This window comes from Solea senegalensis, linkage group LG17, assembly GCF_019176455.1.
Source record: "Solea senegalensis isolate Sse05_10M linkage group LG17, IFAPA_SoseM_1, whole genome shotgun sequence".
Lineage (NCBI taxonomy): Eukaryota > Metazoa > Chordata > Actinopteri > Pleuronectiformes > Soleidae > Solea > Solea senegalensis.
The window spans coordinates 19,835,752-19,855,365 of NC_058037.1; the positions used below are offsets into that span (position 1 = coordinate 19,835,752).

Genomic DNA, 19,614 nt, shown 5'->3' on the forward strand with positions numbered 1-19,614 from the left:
AGTTAATCACATGATCAACATCTGATGATGCTGCCTGTGATTGGCAGTAATGTTACACGTGGTTGTGGCGAGCAGGAAAAATAATGAACGTGGCTCCACCCACAGACCGGGCTCACGTGTTGTTAACTATACTGGCGTGTGTCATGTGTCGTGATGAAGGGGTTAAAAATGCCACCGAGGTGAAGCTTGGCTCAATTTCAACAAAATCAATGCCAATAGTGCGGAATGCAATATTTGTCAAACATGTATCACCACTAAGGCAACACATCAAATTTAATGAAACACCTGAACGTGCACGGCATCAACCTCAGAGCAGAAAGTTGCTCAGTATTAGAATGTAAGAACAGAGCGCAGCCATCCACCTCCTCTCAACATCACAGCTCTACTGTGGACGTTACAGAGCCAGAGCCACCCAATTTAAAATCTCCACCACCAGACTCAGAGTACAGAGAGTACCAAGAGAGGAACCAAATTCCTTATTTGTGTGGACAAACTTGGCCGAATAGAGCTGATTCTGGTTTCCTGTAAAAAGCGGAAGTTTATTTTGAAAACTCGCCGGATCCGTCCAGTGAAAAGTTAAACGTCACAACAAAACGAAGTTTAAACGACGCAAAACACACACTTGGTGACAAATGGAGAGAAACATAACGAGACACAACCCTCATCATTGTGCTTGTACACACCGATCCGCTGTAACGTGACTTTAGGTTTCCAAACGACCTCCAACAGTTTGCGCTGGCGATTAATCTCTTCCTCGTACTCGACGACGATTCGTTCTACGTGTGTGAATATGTCTTCAGCAGCAGCAGTTAGTCGTCCGTGGATTAAATCTCTCAAATAGTGAACTGACGACATCGCTGCTTCGTCAACAACTGGAATATTTGACCTGCGACACACGAACAAACCTTTACTGTCCACACGGATCTAACGCTGCTAGCTAGGGCTTTGTTCCCCGATGACGCTACTTCCTGTTTACAGCTAATGTATTACGCCAGTTTGAAATAAAACACCACAGTATCATTTAATATAATTAACCAATACCATGAAAATATAAACACGTAGTTCACGATTTATTAGAATAACGACGGTGAAGTTTTTTTTTATTGCCAAACAGTTCTGAAAGTCGCGCAACCTGTTTCCGCTCGTGAACTGTGGAATGAATACAATCACAAAAGTAGCTTAATAATGAGTATTATATTCTATTTTACTAGAATAACGGCTGTGAAATGTTTTTTTTATTATTGTTAAGCGTTATGGCAAAACATTTGCGCAAAAGTTGTAGAAAGCAAACGTCAGTGGCTCTTATTTTGAAAGACAGATTTAAAGGAAGACATTAAACGTAAACATGAACATACATAAACATAACGTAACAGATATTCAAATGGAAGGAACAAGGCCAACAAAGAACAATAATTTAAAAAGAGTGGTATAAAAAAGTTAATAAATAAGGTGTCCAGAGGTCCGGTCTATGTTAAATATATATTACATTATTTACAGAGAAGACACAATGAGAAGATAAAGTGCAAAATAGTGAGTAAATATAAAGTCTGTTGGTCTTGGAGTCAGGGGGTTTAATGACACTGGGTGACGGCCTGTGTTCTTGTGTCTGGATGTTTTGGTGTACAGTGTTCTGTTCGAACAGATTGTGTCTGGGGTGTGATGGGCCTGCAGAGATATTACTTGCCCGTTTCCTGACTCTGGATGTGTTCAAGTCCTGGATGGTGGGCAGTTTAACACCAATGATTCTCTCTGCAGTCCTGATGGTCCAACTCAGTCTGTTTCTGTTCTGTTTAGTGGCTGATCCAAGCCAAACGATAATGGAGGTCCAGAGAACAGACTGGACTATTGCCGTGTAGAACTGGATCAGCAGGAAGGACAACCTCTGCTGGGCCTTTTTGACTATGGAATCAATGTTGGGTGCCCACTTTATGTCCTGGGAGAGGGTAGATCCCAAAAGCCTGAACATTTCCACAGCAGACTTAGAGTTATTGAGAATGGTGAGGGGGGGCAGAGCAGGGGGGTTTTATTTCTGAAGTCCATAGTCACATCCCTGGGGGGCGCCAGTGCTGATAGTCCAGGTGCTAGAAGTGATTTTCCCCAGTCTCACCTGCTAGCTCCTGTCTGTGAGGAAGTCTGTAATCCACTGACAGGTGGGGGCTGGGATGGTGAGCTGGGTGAGTTTAGAGTGCAGGATGTCCGAGATGATGGTCTTGAATGCCGAGCTGAAGTCCACAAACAGGATCCGAGCATACCCTGGGGAGTCGAGGTGATTCAGGCTGCATCATCCACTGACCTGTTTGCCTTGGTCAGTGGCTTGATGAGCTGCTTTACACTACAGTTTTCAAACGTTCATCCATTCATACGCTGCAACATGAGGTTAAGTGTCTAACAAAGGCACACAATACTTGTGACAATTTATTTACAAAAAAATACAAACTCAAACCTTTTATTTCCAGGACTTTAAAGACGACAATAAATGTGTTTAAACAAATACAGCTTCAATGATCAGGACCATCATCATATAAGAAGGATCAAATAAAAAAGGACTAAATGAGTCAACTCTAAAGACACTGCTGATGATCGATAAACACAAGTAAACTAAAACAATTGATTCAAGAATAAGTTTAAACTCACTGTCATGGCCGAGATAATGAAAAACGGCTTCGATGAAGTTTATACAAGTGACTGCAACGCACTCAACGTCTACTTTGATCTGAGTTCACGTTTCAAATTTGCAGCTTGAAAGTGAGTCGAACCTATGGTGAACTTTCAAATAAATGAGGCTCATAACATTCTGAGACCATCCACGTCAGTAGAGCTGCAACTAACGATTATATTCATCATTGATTAATCTGTCGATTATTATCTCCATTAATCGATTGGTCTGTAAAATATCAGATTCAGTTTTAAGGATTTCTTTGTTATCCGGAGTGAAGAGTTGAAGAAAATTATTATCAAATTATCAAAATAGTTGTCAATTACTTTAATAATCGATTAATCGTTTCAGCTCTACAAGTCAGTGGTATATGGTTTCGTCTCACCTATGTGAGTTCTCATGTGGTTCATCAAGTAACTTTTAAATGGAAAACATTCCTTAAAATGTGGCAAACATGGGACTTCTCACCTGTGTGAATTATTTTGTGCTTTCTCAAATCTGAACTTCATCCAAAACACTTTCTGCATGTTACACAAGAATAAGGCATTTCCCATGAGTTCTCACATGGTCCGTCAAATCTGAACTATGTAGAAAACACTTACCACATGTTTCGCAAGAAAGAGGCCTCTCCCTTGTGTGAGTTCTCATGTGGTTCGTCAAGGTAGATTTGAGTGCAAAACATTTCTTACAAATGTGGCACTCATATGGCTTCTCACCGGTGTGATTTATTTTGTGATTTTTCAAGCCTGAACTTTTCCCGAAACACTTACCACATATTTCACAAGAAAATAGCCTCTCACTTGTGTGAGTTGTCACGTGGTTTGTCAAGGTAGATTTCTGTGAGAAACATTTCTTACAAATGTGGCAAACATATGGCTTCTCACCTGTGTGAGTTCTCATGTGGTCTATTAAGTTACATTTCAGTGTAAAACATTTCTTACAAATGTGGCAAACATGGGGTTTCTCACCTGTGTGAGTTCTTATGTGGTTTGTCAAGGTAGAGTGCTGTGTAAAACATTTCTTACAAATGTGGCAAACATAGGGTTTCTCACCTGTGTGAGTTCTATTATGCTCTTTCAATTCTGAACTTCGCCCAAAACGGTTTCCACATATTTCACAAGAATATGGCTTATCACCGTTGTGAGTTCTCAAGTGGTTCTTTAAGGAAGCTTTCTGTGTAAAACATTTCTTACAAATATGGCAAACATAGGGTTTCTCACCTGTGTGAGTTCTCATGTGGTTCATCAAGTTACCTTTCTGGGTAAAACATTTCTTACAAATGTGGCAAATGTAGGGTTTCTCACCTGTGTGAGTTCTCATGTGGTTCATCAAACCGCTTTTACACTCAAAACATTTCTTACAAATATTGCACACATGGGTTTTTTCACCTGTAATATTTCTCATGTGGACTGTCTGACCTTGACTCTCAGCTACAGCAGAGAGGAGCTGGTGGTCAGTGTCTGGTTCCATGTGATGACTTTCTTCATTATCAGGAGTCAACATAAAGGTATCAGCCTCCTGCTTCAGTTCAAACTGCTCCTGACTGGTGCAGATTTCCTCCTTTTCCTCTTTCATCTGTAGAGACTCTGGTTCCTCTTGGTCCAGACTGGAGTTCCTCTCCTGGTTACAGAGCTGCTGCTCAGTGAGAACATCTTTCGGTGGAAGCTCTGGAGACACAAAGTGATAATTTAGAACATTAATAAGAAATGTAAAAAAGTGAAGACAGCTAGGGCTAGGTACCGAACTTCAGTTTTTTTAATGGTACCAACCAAAATGCTTTGATAGTACCCGTATCGACATATGCCTTGTTTTACGGTCCAAAGGTCAAGGTTCAACTTTATTGTCCCTGTGGGGAAATTTGTCTTGGGCACAGTGCATCATTGCTTTCATAACGTACAACAAACAAACAAACCAACATTTTAACATCAACAACATGGAGCATGATAGACTGTAAGTTAAATTGCACTTTGCTGTATTGCATAGATATCTACAGTATAGGGATTAAGTGCTAGTGTTAATATTATATTGTATTGTATATTCCCCTATCGTACTAGAACTTGTGAATATAGTGCTGAAGTTTTGGTTAGTTTCAGAGTTAATCACATGATCAACATCTGATGATGCTGCCTGTGATTGGCTGTAATGTTACACATGGTTGTGGCGCGCAGGAAAAATAATGAACATGGTTCCACCCACAGACCGGGCTCATGTGTATCTGTTGTTAACTACACTGGCGTGTGTCATGTGTCGTGATGAAGGGGTCCGTGAGAGTTTGTGTGTGCTTGAACAAACATGAAATTGAATAAAAGGACATTCTGCATGTTTCACAAGAATAAGGCTTCTCATCTGTATGAATTCTCACGTGGTTCGCCAAAGTACCTCTACATGCAAAACATTTCTTACAAATGGGGCAAACATGGGGCTTCTTGTCTGAGTGAGTTCTTTTGTGGATTGTCAAATTTGAACAAAGCAGAATAAGGCTTCTCACCTGTGTGAGTTCTCACGTGTTTCATCAAATAGCTTTAAACTCAAAACTGCACACATGGGTTTTTTCACCTGTAATATTTCTCATGTGGACTGTCTGTTCTTGACTCTCAGCTACAGCAGAGAAGAGCTGGTGGTCAGTGTCTGGTTCTGGTTCCATGTGATCACTTTTTTCATTATCAGGAGTCAACATAAAGGTAAAGGTCTCCTGCTTCAGTTCAATCCACTCCTCCTCTTCCTTTTTAATCTGTAGAGACTCTGGTTCCTCTTGGTCCAGACTGGAGTTCCTCTCCTGGTTACAGAGCTGCTGCTCAGTGAGACCCTCCTCCTTCTCCCTTTTAACATTCTGCTGTGGAACCTCTGGAGACACAAGAACAGGTTATGACTGTCAAAACAGCTTAATGATTAAAATAAAGTAAATTTTCCTACAGGACATTTCAGATTTTTCAGAAACTAAAGTGTTTCAAAAATCCCAGGAGTCAGTTTGTTAAATCCAGTATAGATGTCAGGTTTAAAAATCAAGCTCAGACTGTTCTTATCTGGAGTCCAATATGAGTCACATATTTGTTAAGAACACTGAGACTTCACAGACCTATCCGCTGTAACTTTACTAGAGGTTTCCAAAGGATCTTCATCAGTCTGCGCTGACGATCCTTCTCTTCTTTGGACTCAACAATGGTAATTTCTACATGTTTGTTTCCCGTCTGTTCTTGACTCTCAGCTACAGCAGAGAGGAGCTGGTGGTCAGTGTCTGGTTTCATGTGATTACTTTCTTCATTATTATGAGTCAACATAGAGGTATCAGCCTCCTGCTTCAGTTCAAGCTGCTCCTGACTGGTGCAGATTTCCTCCTTTTCCTCTTTCATCTGTAGAGACTCTGGTTCCTCTTGGTCCAGACTGGAGTTCCTCTCCTGGTTACAGAGCTGCTGCTCAGTGAGAACCTCCTCCTCCTCCTCCTTAAGAACATCTTTTGGTGGAAACTCTGGAGACACAAAGTAATAATTTAGGACATTAATAAGAAATGTAAAAAGTGAAGACAGCTAGGGCTGGGTACTGAACTACAGTTCTTTTATGGTACTGACCGAAATGCTTCGATAGTACCCGTATCGACATATGCCTTTTTTACGGTCCCATGGTCATGGTTCAACTTTTTTGTCCCTGAGGGGAAATTTGTCTTGGGCACAGTGCATCATTGCTTTCATAATGTACAACAAACCAACATTTTAACATCAACAACATGGAGCATGATAGACTGTAAGTTAAATCGCACTTTGCTGTATTGCATAGAAATCTACAGTATAGGGATAAAGTGCGAGTGTCAATATTATATTGTATATTCCCCTATCGTACTAGAACTTGTTAAGTGCTAAAATTCTTAGCACTAAGTGCTAAAGTTTTGGTTAGTTTCGGAGTAAATCACATGATCAACATCTGATGATGCTGCCTGTGATTGGCTATAATGTTACACGTGGTTGTGGCACGCAGGAAAAATAATGAACATGGTTCTACCCACAGACCGGGCTCACGTGTATCTGTGTTGTTAACTATACTGGCGTGTGTCATGTGTCGTGATGAAGGGGTTAAAAACGCCACAAGGTCGAAAGTGTGGCTCCATTTCAACAAAATCGATGCCAAAAGTGTGCAATGCAGTATTTGTCAAAAAGACATGCAAAGTAATACATGCTTAGACTGGGATCCATGTAATGCTAACTTAAGATATTAGTACGTAGCTTAATTTTATGGCTCTAAAGCTAACTACATCAAACACTAACTAAAGATAGAGAGTAACTGGTAAAGCTTAGCTTGTTCAAATCTAGTGCATCAGCTGGTTAAATGGATCACTGTTATGTTAATCTTGTCCTAACAGGAGCCTCTGACCCTGTCCTTTAAGAGTGGATGAAGAATTTAATTTGTTGTTTGTTTGTGGGAAAAAAACTGCCTCGAGTGTAAAAATGCTAAAGGTGAAAAATAAAAACTCAAGATTTTCACTGTAATGTGTAATTTTCTTCTTTTTTAGAACTGATATTATAAAACTGGTATCGAAAAAAAGTATCATTCAGGAACCAGTATCAGAGTGAAGATATCGATATCAAAAATTTTCGATTGATACCCAGCACCATTATTTTAATCCTGACTCAAATGACTGGGTCAGGTTCAGTACAGTTCCTTCTTTTTTTCTTCTAAATAACTAATATTTTATAATTTATTACGTTTTACTCCTTACAAAACAACATGACTTCTTCAGTTTTATACATTTACTGTGTGGCCAATAGATCCGATTCTGGTTTCCTGTAAAAAGCGAAAGTTTATTTTGAAAACTCGCCGGATCAAAACTAAGTTTTTAAACGACACAAAACACAGATGGTGACAAAGGGAGAGAAACATAACTAGACACAACCATAATCATTGTGCTTGTACACACCGATCCGCTGTAACTTGACTTTGGGTTTCCAAACGACCTCCAACAGTTTGTGCTTACAATTCATCTCTTTCTCGTACTCGACGTCGATTCGTGTGTGAATATGTCTTCAGCAGCAGCAGTTAGTCGTCCGTGGATTCAATCTCTCAAATATGGAAGTGACGACATCGCTGCTTCGTCAACAACTGGAATATTTGACCTGCGACACACGAACAAACCACCGTCTTCACGCTTTCACTGTCCACACGGAGCTAACCCTGCTAGCTAGAGCTTTGTTCTGCGCATGTTCTAAGTGACGCTACTTCCTGTTTACAGCTAATGTATTACGCCGGGTTGAAATGGCATAAAAAAACAGCATATAATTCAATAAAATTAACTACTACCATGAAAATATGATCTCATATTTCACGATTTATGAGAATAACGACGTTGAGCTTGTTTTTTTTATTACCAAACAGTTCTGAAAGTGACACAACTTCCTGTTTCCGCTCGTTAACTGTGGAATGAATACATACACAAAAATAGCTGAAAAAAGTGTATTTTATTTTACTAGAATCACGGCTGTGAATCATTTTTACTGTAAAGCCTTATGACAAAAAGTTTGAGCAAAATTCATAGAACGCCGACGTCAGTGGCTCTTATTTTAAAAGACATGTTGAAAGGAAGTGTGTTACTTCAGTTATTTTATAATTATTTAATGTAATCGTGGAGGAGGGAATAGAGATGGTACTGATGTGTGATGTGTTGCAGGCTGAGAGACAAACGCAGACAAAACAAATCATTTCCCCTAAATGTCTCTAACCTGGAATATGATTTACAAACATAACTCAGAGCTGAGCTGAGCATGAACTTCTTATTCATAAAATAGACCCAGAAGTCTGTAACTCCAGATTTCTCCTTCATCATCCACGAGAACCTCAGGACAACGCACAAACACACACGAAAAAAAGATTACATGTCTCTTTTACAACACTACATTTCCTCTAACTGTCTTTGATACTCGTTACTACCAAATAAAATCGGAAGAGTTAGTATTATGGTCTGTATTTACCTAGATCTTTTCTAGTCTTGATGAGCTGCTTTACACTACAGTTCTCAAACACTCATCCAGTCATACGCTGCAACATGAGGTTAAGTGTCTTGCTCAAGGACACATAGACGAGCAGAGCCAGGAATTGAACCCACACCCTTAAGATTTAACATTTAAGCATTTAGCAGACGCTTTTAACAGAGGTGACTTACAAAAGAGGAATAAACTACAAAGAAGAAGTCTTGGAAAAATATCTAGCAGATAGGAGATAGGACTAGTGGACTGACAAAGTGAGAGTGCAGAATTGGATCCAAGTGCAGAGGAGATTGTACAGGGGAGGGGGTTACAGGTAAGTGCGAGGACAGAAGATGGTTTTGGATTGGAAGAGCTGGGTTTTCAAGAGCTTCTTTAAGACAGACAGGGACGTCCCTGTTCTGGTAGCGCTCGGTAGGACATATGGAGTCCTGGTCTGGATTGTCTTGTGCGGGGAGTTGAACTGACTACAACCACAAAAATGTGTCAATTATTTTATATAATCATCTAATACGTCGAAGAGTATAAAGACGTATAATATAATTCATTAGTATAACGACTGTGAGATTGTTTCAGCAGCTCTTATTTTGAAAGCCTGGCATTAAGTTCTGCTATTAAAGATGTGAATTAATACAATTAAACACTTCAATGGCCAAGATACAAAAACGTAAATAGTAATAGTACGGACCTTCTACGTGGATCAAACTATTTTTTACACACAAAGCAGTTCTTACAAGAATGAAAAATTACAGAATGACAACAATAATCCATGAATTAATTCAACAGGTGGTGTATAACAATGGCACACAATACTTGTGACAATTTATTTACAAAAAAATACAAACTTTAATTTCCAGGACTTTGAAGACGACAATAAATGTGTTGAAACAAATACAGCTTCAATGATCAGGACCATCATCATATAAGAAGGATCAAATAAAAAAGGACTAAATGAGTCAACTCTAAAGACACTGCTGATGATCGATAAACACAAGTAAACTAAAACAATTGATTCAAGAATAAGTTTAAACTCACTGTCATGGCTGAGATAATGAAAAACGGCTTCCATGAAGTTTATACAAGTGACAGCAATGCACTCAACGTCTACTTTGATCCGAGTTTACGTTTCAAATTAGCAGCTTGAAAGTGAGTCGAACCTATGGTGAACTTTCAAATAAATGAGGCTCATAACATTCTGAAACCATCCACGTCAGTAGAGCTGCAACTAATGATTATATTCATCATCGATTAATCTGTCGATTATTTTCTCCATTAATCGAAATATCAGATTCACTATTAATGATTTCTTTGTTATCCGGAGTGAAGAGTTGAAGAAAATATTCACATTTAAGAAGCTTTAACAATCAGAAATCTTGTTTTAATCATGAAAAAACTTCAAACCCATTATCGATTATCAAAATAGTTGTCAATTACTTTAGTAATCGATTAATCGTTTCAGCTCTACAAGTCAGTGGTATATGGTTTCTTCTCACCTGTGTGAATTATTTTGTGCTTTGTCAAATCTGAACTTCATCCAAAACACTTTCTGCAGAATATGGCATTTCCCATGAGTTCTCACATGGTCTGTCAAATCTGAACTATATAGAAAACACAGGAAAATGGCCTCTCCCTTGAGTGAGTTCTCATGTGGTTCGTCAAGGTAGATTTGAGTCCAAAACATTTCTTACAAATGTGGCACACATGTGGCTTCTCACCGGTGTGATTTATTTTGTGCTTTTCCAAGCCTGAACTTTTCCCAAAACACTTGCCACATGTTTCACAAGAAAACGGCCTCTCACTTGTGTGAGTTGTCACATGGTTTGTCAAGGTAGATTTCAGTGCAAAACATTTCTTACAAATGTGGCAAACATATGGCTTCTCACCTGTGTGAGTCCTCATGTGGTCTATTAAGTTACATTTCAGTGTAAAACATTTCTTACAAATGTGGCAAACATGGGGTTTCTCACCTGTGTGAGTTCTTATGTGGTTTGTCAAGGTAGAGTGCTGTGTAAAACATTTCTTACAAATGTGGCAAACATAGGGTTTCTCACCTGTGTGAGTTCTATTATGCTCTTTCAATTCTGAACTTCGCCCAAAACAGTTTCCACATGTTTCACAAGAATATGGCTTATCACCGTTGTGAGTTCTCAAGTGGTTCATCAAGTTACATTTCTGTGTAAAACATTTCTTACAAATGTGGCAAACATAGGGTTTCTCACCTGTGTGAGTTTTCATGTGGTTCATCAAGTTACCTTTCTGGGTAAAACATTTCTTACAAATGTGGCAAATATAGGGTTTCTCACCTGTGTGAGTTCTCACGTGGTTCATCAAGTTACCTTTCTGGGTAAAACATTTCTTACAAATGTGGCAAACATAGGGTTTCTCACCTGTAACATTTCTCATGTGGACTCTCTGATCAGCTACAGCAGAGAGGAGCTGGTGGTCAGTGTCTGGTTCTGGTTCCATGTGATCACTTTCTTCATTATCGGGAGTCAACATAAAGGTATCAGCCTCCTGCTTCAGTTCAAACCGCTCCTGCTCTTCCTCTTTAATCTGTAGAGACTTGTGTTCCTCTTGGTCCAGACTGGAGTTCCTCTCCTGGTTACAGAGCTGCTGCTCAGTGAGACCCTCCTCCTTCTCCTTTTTAACATTCTGCTGTGGAACCTCTGGAGACACAAGAACAGGTTATGACTGTCAAAACAGCTTAATGATTAAAATAAAGTAAATTTTCCTACAGGACATCACATTCATTTTTCTGAAACTAAAGTGTTTCAAAACTTCCTGGAGTCAGTTTGTTAAATCCAGTTTTGAACAAGTATAAATGTCAGGTTTAAAAATCAAGCTCAGACTGTTCTTATCTGGAGTCCAATATGAGTCACATATTTATTAAGAACACTGAGATTTCACAGACCTATCCGCTGTAACTTTACTACAGGTTTCCAAAGGATCTTCATCAGTCTGCGCTGACGAGCCTTCTCTTCTTTGGACTCAACAATGGTAATTTCTACATGTTTGTTTCCTGTCTGTTCTTGACTCTCAGCTACAGCAGAGAGGAGCTGGTGGTCAGTGTCTGGTTTCATGTGATCACTTTCTTCATTATTAGGAGTCAACATAAAGGTCTCCTGCTTCAGTTCAAGCTGCTCCTGCTCCTGACTGGTGCAGATTTCCTCCTCTTCCTCTTTAATCTGTAGAGACTCTGGTTCCTCCTTGTACAGACTGGAGTTCCTCTCCTGGTTACAGAGCTGCTGCTCAGTGAGAACCTCCTCCTCCTTAAGAACATCTTTCGGTGGAAGCTCTGGAGACACAAAGGAATAATTTAGGACATTAATAAGAAAAGTAAAAAGTGAAGACCGCTAGGGCTGGGTACCGAACTTCACTTCTTTTATGGTACCGACCGAAATGCTTCGATAGTACCCGTATCGACATATGCCTTGTTTTACAGTCCCAAGGTCAAGGTTCAACTTTATTGTCCCTGTGGGGAAATGAGTCTAACTAAAGACAGACAGTAACTGTTAAAGCTTAGCTTGTTCAAATCTAGTGCAACAGCTGGTTAAATGGATCACTGTTATGTTAATCTTGTCCTCACGGGAGCCTCTGACCCTGAACCTGTCCTTAAAGAGAGCATGAATAATTTAATTTGTTTGTTTTTAGTTTGCTTTTTTTTGTGGGAAAAAAAACTGCGAGTGTAAAAATGCCAAAGCTGAAAAATAAAAACTCAAGATTTTCACTGTAATATGTAATTTTCTTTTGTAGAACTGATTATAATTGATTATAAAACTGGTATCGTTCCGCAACGGTATCAAACAATTTTGATTGATACCCAGCACCAATATCCATCCTGACTCAAATGAATGGGTCAGGTAAGTACAGTTCCTTCTTGTTCTCTTGTAAATAACTAATATTTTATAACTTATTATGTTCTACTCCTAACTATGGAGCCCCGGACATGACGTGGTAAAAAAACCAACGAAATAGCTGTAACGTGAGCACAAAATAATATTTCGTGGCCATGAAATAAGTATAACGTGTGCTACTTATTTCGTGGCGGCGAAGTACATATAATGTGCGCATGAAATACTAATTAATACTATCATAGTTCCTGGACAGTTTGGTAATAGATAGAGTTTTCTTTTAGGCTGGGAATGAGCCACAAAGACATTCTGGAAAGCCTGTCATTGCAAGGAACCACTTTTACCGAGAGGCATTTAAACAGAATGTTGAGAGGAAGGTTTCTTTATTGCGCAGGTATGACAATAACAACACCACACGGCTCGATTTCCTTACCCAGGTGTCCAGGAATGATACTATTACTGTTTATTAGTATTTCGTGCGCACATTAAAACTATTTGGTGGGCACATTTATTTTATATAATTACCATGTCATGTCCGGGGCTCCGTACCTTACAAAACAACATGATTTCTTCAGTTTTACACATTTACTGTGTGGCCGAATAGAGTCGATTCTGGTTTCCTGTAAAAATTGGGAGTTTATTTTGAAAAAACAGTGAAAAGTTAAACTTCTCAACAAAACGAAGTTTAAACGACACAAAACACAGATGGTGACAAAGAGAGAGGAACATAACGAGACACAACCATGATCATTGTGCTTGTACACACCGATCCGCTGTAACTTGACTTTAGGTTTCCAAGCGACCTCCAACAGTTTGTGCTGACGATTCATCTCTTTCTCGTACTCGGTGACGATTCTTTCTACGTGTGTGAATATGTCTTCAGCAGTTAGTCGTCTGTGGATTCAATCTCTCAAATATGGAAGTGAAGACATCGCTGCTTCGTCAACAACTGACCTGCGACACACGAACAAACCACCGTCTTCGCGCTTTCACTGTTCACACGGAGCTAACGCTGCTAGCTAGGGCTTTGTTCCCCAATTTGTTCTGCGCAAGTTCCAAGTGACGCTACTTCCTGTTTACAGCTAATGTATTACACCGGTTTGAAATGGCATAAGAAACAGCATATAATTCAATAAAATTAACTACTACCATTAAATATAATCTCATATTTCACGATTTATGAGAATAACGACGGTTAGCCTGTTTTTGTAATTACCAAACAGTTCTGAAAGTTGCGCAAATGCCCAGTGACACAACTTCCTGTTTCCGCTCGTTAACTGTGGAATGAATACAAACACAAAAATAGCTTAAAAACGTGTATTTTATTTTTACTAGAATCACAGCTGTGAATCATTTTTATTATTAAGCCTTATGACAAAAAGTGTGAGCAAAATTCTTAGAACGCCGGCGTCAGTGGCTCTTATTTTAAAAGACATGTTGAAAGGAAGTGGTGTTACTTCAGTTATTTTATAATTATTTAATGTATTTCAACAAACTCTGACTTTACAGTTTCAGAACAGCTGATCAGCATTAGTTCAATCAACTGTGAGTATGTTCACTCTGAGTTAAGCATGTGTGTTGGAAAGAAAAAAGCCATCTGATACTACGATTCAAAGAGTACAGCCTCCATTTTAATCCAGTTGAGCAGAAATATTTACACATGCCAATGACCATGACATTTATCTTCAAAAACAGTGGAGTGAAGAGTGAACACTATTACATTTTACACAGTAATCCACTCATTCATCCTTTAACAAACTTTAATTTCATTAATGGATGCTGAAATGCTGCAGTCCTACCATTACGTTACATTTGATTTTTTATTTATTCAGCTGTAACCTGATGAGACACAGACTGAGGATGAGAATATGGACCAAACTGATAAAGCAAAGTTTACTTATGGACCTATAATTATTATATGGGTCCAACTGAAGTGTCAATGTTCAAACTGACTCACTTTTTTTACTCCATTTTACCTTAAAACATTTTGCTCAACGCTGGTTCGTGACTATATTTCGACATGTAAATATAAACGCAGTCACTGAAACGGTGTCTAACATTAAGATTTCGTCTGCAGCGAGACTCAAGAAGTCATTTCTAAACTACATGGAAGTTAAAGTGTTTCCAGCTGCATCAGAAATATTCACATCAGCTATAATCTTCATCATGATGTGATCTATGATAGGAACATTTCACAACCTGACACATGATGTCTACAGTCCCAGGTAGTGTCTACAGTGATGCTTAGCCAACAGTAACACATGGTAAAACAATCTGACAGTCCTAATGTGCACTCAGTCACAGTGTTGGTGTGAACTATGGGGGAGCCGGGGAGTCTCAGCCCCCCTTAATAAGACATGAGCTCACCTGGAAACATGAGTTGTGAGATTTTGGGGACGTCTCTAAGATATTGGCAAAATATTTTTCGATTGATTTGATTCAGATGTGATGTTGTGTGGGGATATGTGGTGACTTAAGGCAAGTAGACGTACAGGCTTGTAATACTGGATGTGTAGAGTTGAGGATGTACTTTGTTTGTAGTGGAGATGCAACCTAAACTGTGTCGTGCCGAGGCTTGTAGAGCCGGTGGAAATAAGCCATGTCTTTGCTCTGAGGTTAAGTGAAAAGAGTTAGTTAACCCTGAGATGACGGAAACTCTGGTTTTTCAGTTTCACAAAGCCAGTTCAGCTTAATTTTGAGTCAGTTACCCTGGCAACATACTCCATGAACCTAACCTGCTTGCTGGCAGGTTTTCTTCAACAAACCCTGAGTTTCTGTGTCTCCTTCTGCTGAGCCTGAAGCAGCTGTCTGACACTCTGTCGATATCATACACGTTCTTCCAAAACATCGACATCCCAATTTGATGTTACTTCCAGTGTGCGAACTACACCGCAGCTGATATTTTAGAGATGCCCCCAAAATCTCACAAATCATGTTTCCAGGGGAGCTCATGTCTCATTAAAGAAGGCTGAGACCCCCCTGTCTCTTCCATAGTTTGCACCATGGTTACTTCATTAGCCTGCCTAATGTGGACAACACTGAGAGACACTGTGAGACTGTTTTACTAAACATCACTGTAGACACTATCTGGTACTGTAGACATCCTGTGTCAGGTTGTGAAATGTTCCCATCTTAGATATCATGATGGAGATTATAGCTGATGTGAATATTTCTGATGCTGGAAACACTTACTTGCTGAGGGCACCAGTGTGTGCAGTGCCAACTTTGACACCGTTTGGATTAAAAATGTGAGAAATATCAGGAGAAACTCTATGGGATAGATGTATATATGTCGTTTAATGAGCCGCTTATTATACTGTGTCAATTTGACGATGATGAATGTCAATGATGAAAAGGACTCATGGCTTTTCATCATTAATGGTATGGACCTTCTCCGTGGAAAATGCAATAATACATTTATATGATCAAATTTGGTCAAGCGGTTTAGCGAAAAACACAACAAATTATGACCCGATTCTTAAAATACCAAACATTTCCTGCCCCTTATGGATTTTCATCTGTGTGAGTTTTCATGTGAATCTTGAATTCACGGCGCTGCTCAAAATGTTCCCCGCACGTCTTGCAAGAAAACCTCTCTTCATCCTTGTGAATTCTCATGTGCGTTTTCATTGTAGAAGTTTGACTGAACGTTTTCTCACACTTGTAGCAAGAGAACGGCCTCTCGCCGGTGTGAGTTCTCATGTGATTACTCAAGTGCACAAGCTGAGAGAAGCGCTTCCCGCACGTTTCACAAAAATGTGGCCTCTCGCCCGTGTGACTTCTCATGTGAGCTTTCATCCCCGGGATTTGGCCAAATGTTTTCCCGCAGGTTTTGCAGGCATACGGCTTCTCACCTGTGTGGGTTCTCATGTGCAGTGACAAGTGATAGGGTCTTTTAAAACCTTTGTCACATATTTTGCAGGAATATGGCCTCTCTCCTGTGTGAACTCTCATATGTACCATTACCTGATAACGTGTTGAAAATAAAATTCCACAAATGTCGCATTTTAAAGACTTCTTGTATATACGAGTTTTAGTCTTAGTCTTTGTTTTTGTTTTTTTGTTTTCGAGACTCTTCTTTTTGTCTCGTCTCTTTTGTGGTTTTGAGTCCTTAAGTTTGCGTCTGTGAGAGACTGGTTCTGGTTCCGGTTCCATGTGATCACTCTTCTCATTATCAGGAGTCAACATAAAGGCATCAGCCTCCTGCTTCTGTAAAAGCGGCTCCTGCTTCTGACTGGTGCACATTTCCTCCTGGTCCTTTTTAATCTGTAGAGACTCTGGTTCCTCTTGGTCCAGACTGGAGTTCCTCTCCTGGTCAGTGAGAACCTCCTTCTCATGCTGCTGTGGAAGCTCTGCAGACACAAAGAGATACAAGGAATAGTTTACATGTGGGACAATAAAACTAAAACTATGGCTAAAGTTCAGCCACGAAATGCGATTTTCAGAACTCAAATTCTGGACTCGCATAACGTCACATCAACAAAGAAAAAGATAAAAATTGTCTTTAAAACACCTACAAAACAACAATTTAGTACTAAATTCAACAGTCACTGTGTTTCAGGGTTTTTGATATTCACAGAATAGAGTTAAAAGGCCGATTCAGACTTCAGAATCGCACGTAAGATGCCGCCCGATTGCGTTGTTAAATCCAGAACTCATCAGATGATACATTATCTGTATAAAAAACATTATTACTTAAATTTTATGAAAACACTAAATGACATCATGACACAGTGTTGAAGAGGAGGAAATGAATAGCCTTAACTCACATCTGCTGCTACATTAAATTGATAATTTTTAAGAAAATCGATTCAGTATCCATACTCTGGTTTTACATACCCATCTTGCTTCTTGTCTGGTCTTGACTCTCAGCTACAGGAGAGAGGAGCTGGAGGTCACCGTCTGGTTCTGGTTCCACATGACCATTTTCAGGAGTCAAACCTATGGGATCAGCCTCCTGCTCTTGACTGGTGCACATTTCCTCCTCTTTAGTCTGTAGGGATTCTGGTTCCTCTTGGTCCAGACTGGAGTCCCTCTCCTGGTCAGCGAGAACCTCCTCCTCCTGAACATGCTGCTGCCAAAGCTCTAGAGGCACAGGGGGTAAGTTAGAGCTGGGTTAATAGCAAACATGTTGTGAAATGTTCCCATCTTAGATGTCAGCTGTGTGGAATTACTTTCCGCGCAAGGAAGGACAAAGTAATACAGCCGATTGCAACTTGCCAGTGTCTCAAGGGGTGACAGCATCACTGGACATTACAACACCACCAACTTAAGTGCGAAGAAGAAAAGTGAGCCCGCAACAGGAAACAATACCGAAGCGCGAGAAACTCCCCCCAGACAGCAACAAAGCAAAGGTGATAACAGAGAAGGTCACTGAATTTATTTTGTTAGTTGACCAGCCACTTTCCATGGTCGAAAATGTGGGTTTTCGACGTTTGGTTGAACATTTAGAGTCTCGTTATCAGTTGCCAATTTCATTTCTGATACGGCTGTCCCACTTAAGTACAAAGAAGTGTGCGAGTTCATTTCGAAATGTTTGGAAAACACCGACACAGTTAGTTTAACAACTGACATCTGGAGCTCAAACGTGTGATGTCCATATTAAGCAAAGTACATCTATACAAATTGTATGTATTATTAACAACTTAACAGAGGAGAAAAGAAGGTATCGGATTGATATAAGTATCAGCAGATACTCTAAGTTGCAATATCGGACATGAAAAAGCTGTATCGAGCATCCCTATAAATAACAACTGTAATAATTCGATTTATAGTGTTACATTTGTGTTAATAATAGTGGAGTCCAAAATCAAATAGATTAGGGCCACATAAAGGCTTGGTCCGGCCCTGCTTTAATGTTATTGAAATGACGAAAATACTGTGAAATAAGTCCAATATGAGTCCCGTTCACTTGTAAGTGTTTATAATTAAGGTAATTGTGGTTGTACACACCTATCCGCTGTAACTTGAGTTGAGGTTTCCAGGCGATTTCCAGCAGTTTTCGCTGACGATCCACCTCGTCCTCGTACTCCACGACGGTTCTTTCGAACGCGCGGAATATTTCTTCGGCAGCAGCAGACAGTCGCTCGCAGATTAACTCACTCAGAAACTGAAGCGAGGACATCGCTGCTTCGCTGACGAGGGGCGAAATATTTACCTTCGACATCACGAACGGTCTTCTCTAGAACCTTCCGCCCACAGTTAGCAAGAGGCTAACGCTGCTAACACTTCCGCCGTTTACTTCTTCGGCTCTTTGACGGCATCCCGCTTCCCGCTCGAGCGCCTCCAAATGTTGAATCACGTTCTTGTACGTGGCGGTTATGTTTTGAAATCGTCATTCTCAACTACGATTAGTCAATTCCTTTCTTCTAGTTTTCGTTCGAGGGTGAATTGCCGCCATTTTAGAGCACTATCGCCACCCACTGCTGAATTATAAATCCATGAGAAGTGTTGCTTGGATACAGAAGAGGTCTGCATTTTTCTAAAACATTTAGGCTTTAATCTCAAAATGTGACTTTTTTTCCCTCAGAATTCTGTCTTTAATCTCAGAATTTTGTCTTTTGATCTCAGAATTCTGGCTTTTTACTTAAAGGGGACATATTATGCTAAATCAACTTTTTAATCTTTTTAATACTTATATTTGGGACTCTGGAGGCCCTACCAGTCACCAAAGTGTGGAAAAAGAATACTCAGTCATGTTTTCGTGGTCCCCCTTAGTGTAAGTATAGGCGATAAAACACTCAATGTTGAATTCCCTGCGCTTATGACGGCAGCATGCGCATTTCACCGCGAATGTTACCAGTAAGTTTACTTGGAGAGCTCCACCTTAGCTCCACCTTAGCTCCACCTTGTCCCTGCGAGAGTGCAGGCGAGGGAGGAAGAGCGGTATTATGTCAACGCGGAGGGACAAGTGTGCTGTTGGTGGCTGCACAGTGGAGCACAGTGTTTTACATAGGATTTTATATATGAAGCTAATGTGCCGGATAGAGTCAGCAAACGTGTGTTCGTGTGTTCGCACCACTTCACATCAGACTGCGGCCAGCGGTCACTGTATTTAGTCAGGAGACGTATTGATTGTTCAGTACGTCCTCCATGACCGGAGCACAGACTCAGTCTGATACAGTCACATACAGCGGCAGTT

At 40.0% G+C, this 19,614-nt stretch overlaps 5 protein-coding genes across 6 annotated transcripts; all 5 read right to left on the reverse strand.

The window, feature by feature from the left end:
- Positions 1–2,430: 2,430 nt before the first annotated feature.
- Positions 2,431–16,820, reverse strand: LOC122784231 (oocyte zinc finger protein XlCOF6.1-like). 2 transcript variants are annotated; one of them, XM_044049390.1, is made up of 3 exons: positions 16,754–16,820; positions 5,213–5,401; positions 2,431–4,323 (listed from the first exon to the last, which is right to left on the reverse strand). In XM_044049390.1, the coding sequence occupies exons 2-3, from the start codon at positions 5,331–5,333 to the stop codon at positions 3,185–3,187; spliced, it is 1,260 nt and encodes a 419-aa protein (XP_043905325.1). In that variant the 5' UTR covers positions 5,334–5,401; positions 16,754–16,820; the 3' UTR covers positions 2,431–3,184. The 2 variants fall into 2 exon arrangements, with proteins under 2 accessions (XP_043905325.1, XP_043905324.1); XM_044049389.1 differs by lacking the exon at positions 16,754–16,820 and adding an exon at positions 11,097–11,133 and having other exon boundaries at positions 5,213–5,308.
- On the reverse strand, positions 5,359–7,830 carry LOC122784476 (golgin subfamily A member 6-like protein 7). The gene is made up of 4 exons (XM_044049773.1): positions 7,563–7,830; positions 5,733–6,122; positions 5,426–5,500; positions 5,359–5,378 (listed from the first exon to the last, which is right to left on the reverse strand). Exons 1-4 carry the CDS (start codon positions 7,624–7,626, stop codon positions 5,359–5,361), a joined length of 549 nt encoding a protein of 182 aa, XP_043905708.1. The 5' UTR covers positions 7,627–7,830.
- Positions 10,036–11,121, reverse strand: LOC122784238 (gastrula zinc finger protein XlCGF42.1-like). The gene has a single exon (XM_044049398.1). The coding sequence runs from the start codon at positions 11,119–11,121 to the stop codon at positions 10,210–10,212; it is 912 nt and encodes a 303-aa protein (XP_043905333.1). The 3' UTR covers positions 10,036–10,209.
- LOC122784531 (reticulocyte-binding protein 2 homolog a-like) lies at positions 11,129–13,640 on the reverse strand. The gene is made up of 4 exons (XM_044049834.1): positions 13,240–13,640; positions 11,534–11,917; positions 11,208–11,288; positions 11,129–11,136 (listed from the first exon to the last, which is right to left on the reverse strand). Exons 1-4 carry the CDS (start codon positions 13,301–13,303, stop codon positions 11,129–11,131), a joined length of 537 nt encoding a protein of 178 aa, XP_043905769.1. The 5' UTR covers positions 13,304–13,640.
- LOC122784228 (zinc finger protein OZF-like) lies at positions 15,752–18,858 on the reverse strand. The gene is made up of 3 exons (XM_044049387.1): positions 18,426–18,858; positions 17,313–17,558; positions 15,752–16,825 (listed from the first exon to the last, which is right to left on the reverse strand). The coding sequence occupies exons 1-3, from the start codon at positions 18,637–18,639 to the stop codon at positions 15,978–15,980; spliced, it is 1,308 nt and encodes a 435-aa protein (XP_043905322.1). The 5' UTR covers positions 18,640–18,858; the 3' UTR covers positions 15,752–15,977.
- Between the last annotated feature and the right edge of the window lie 756 nt (positions 18,859–19,614).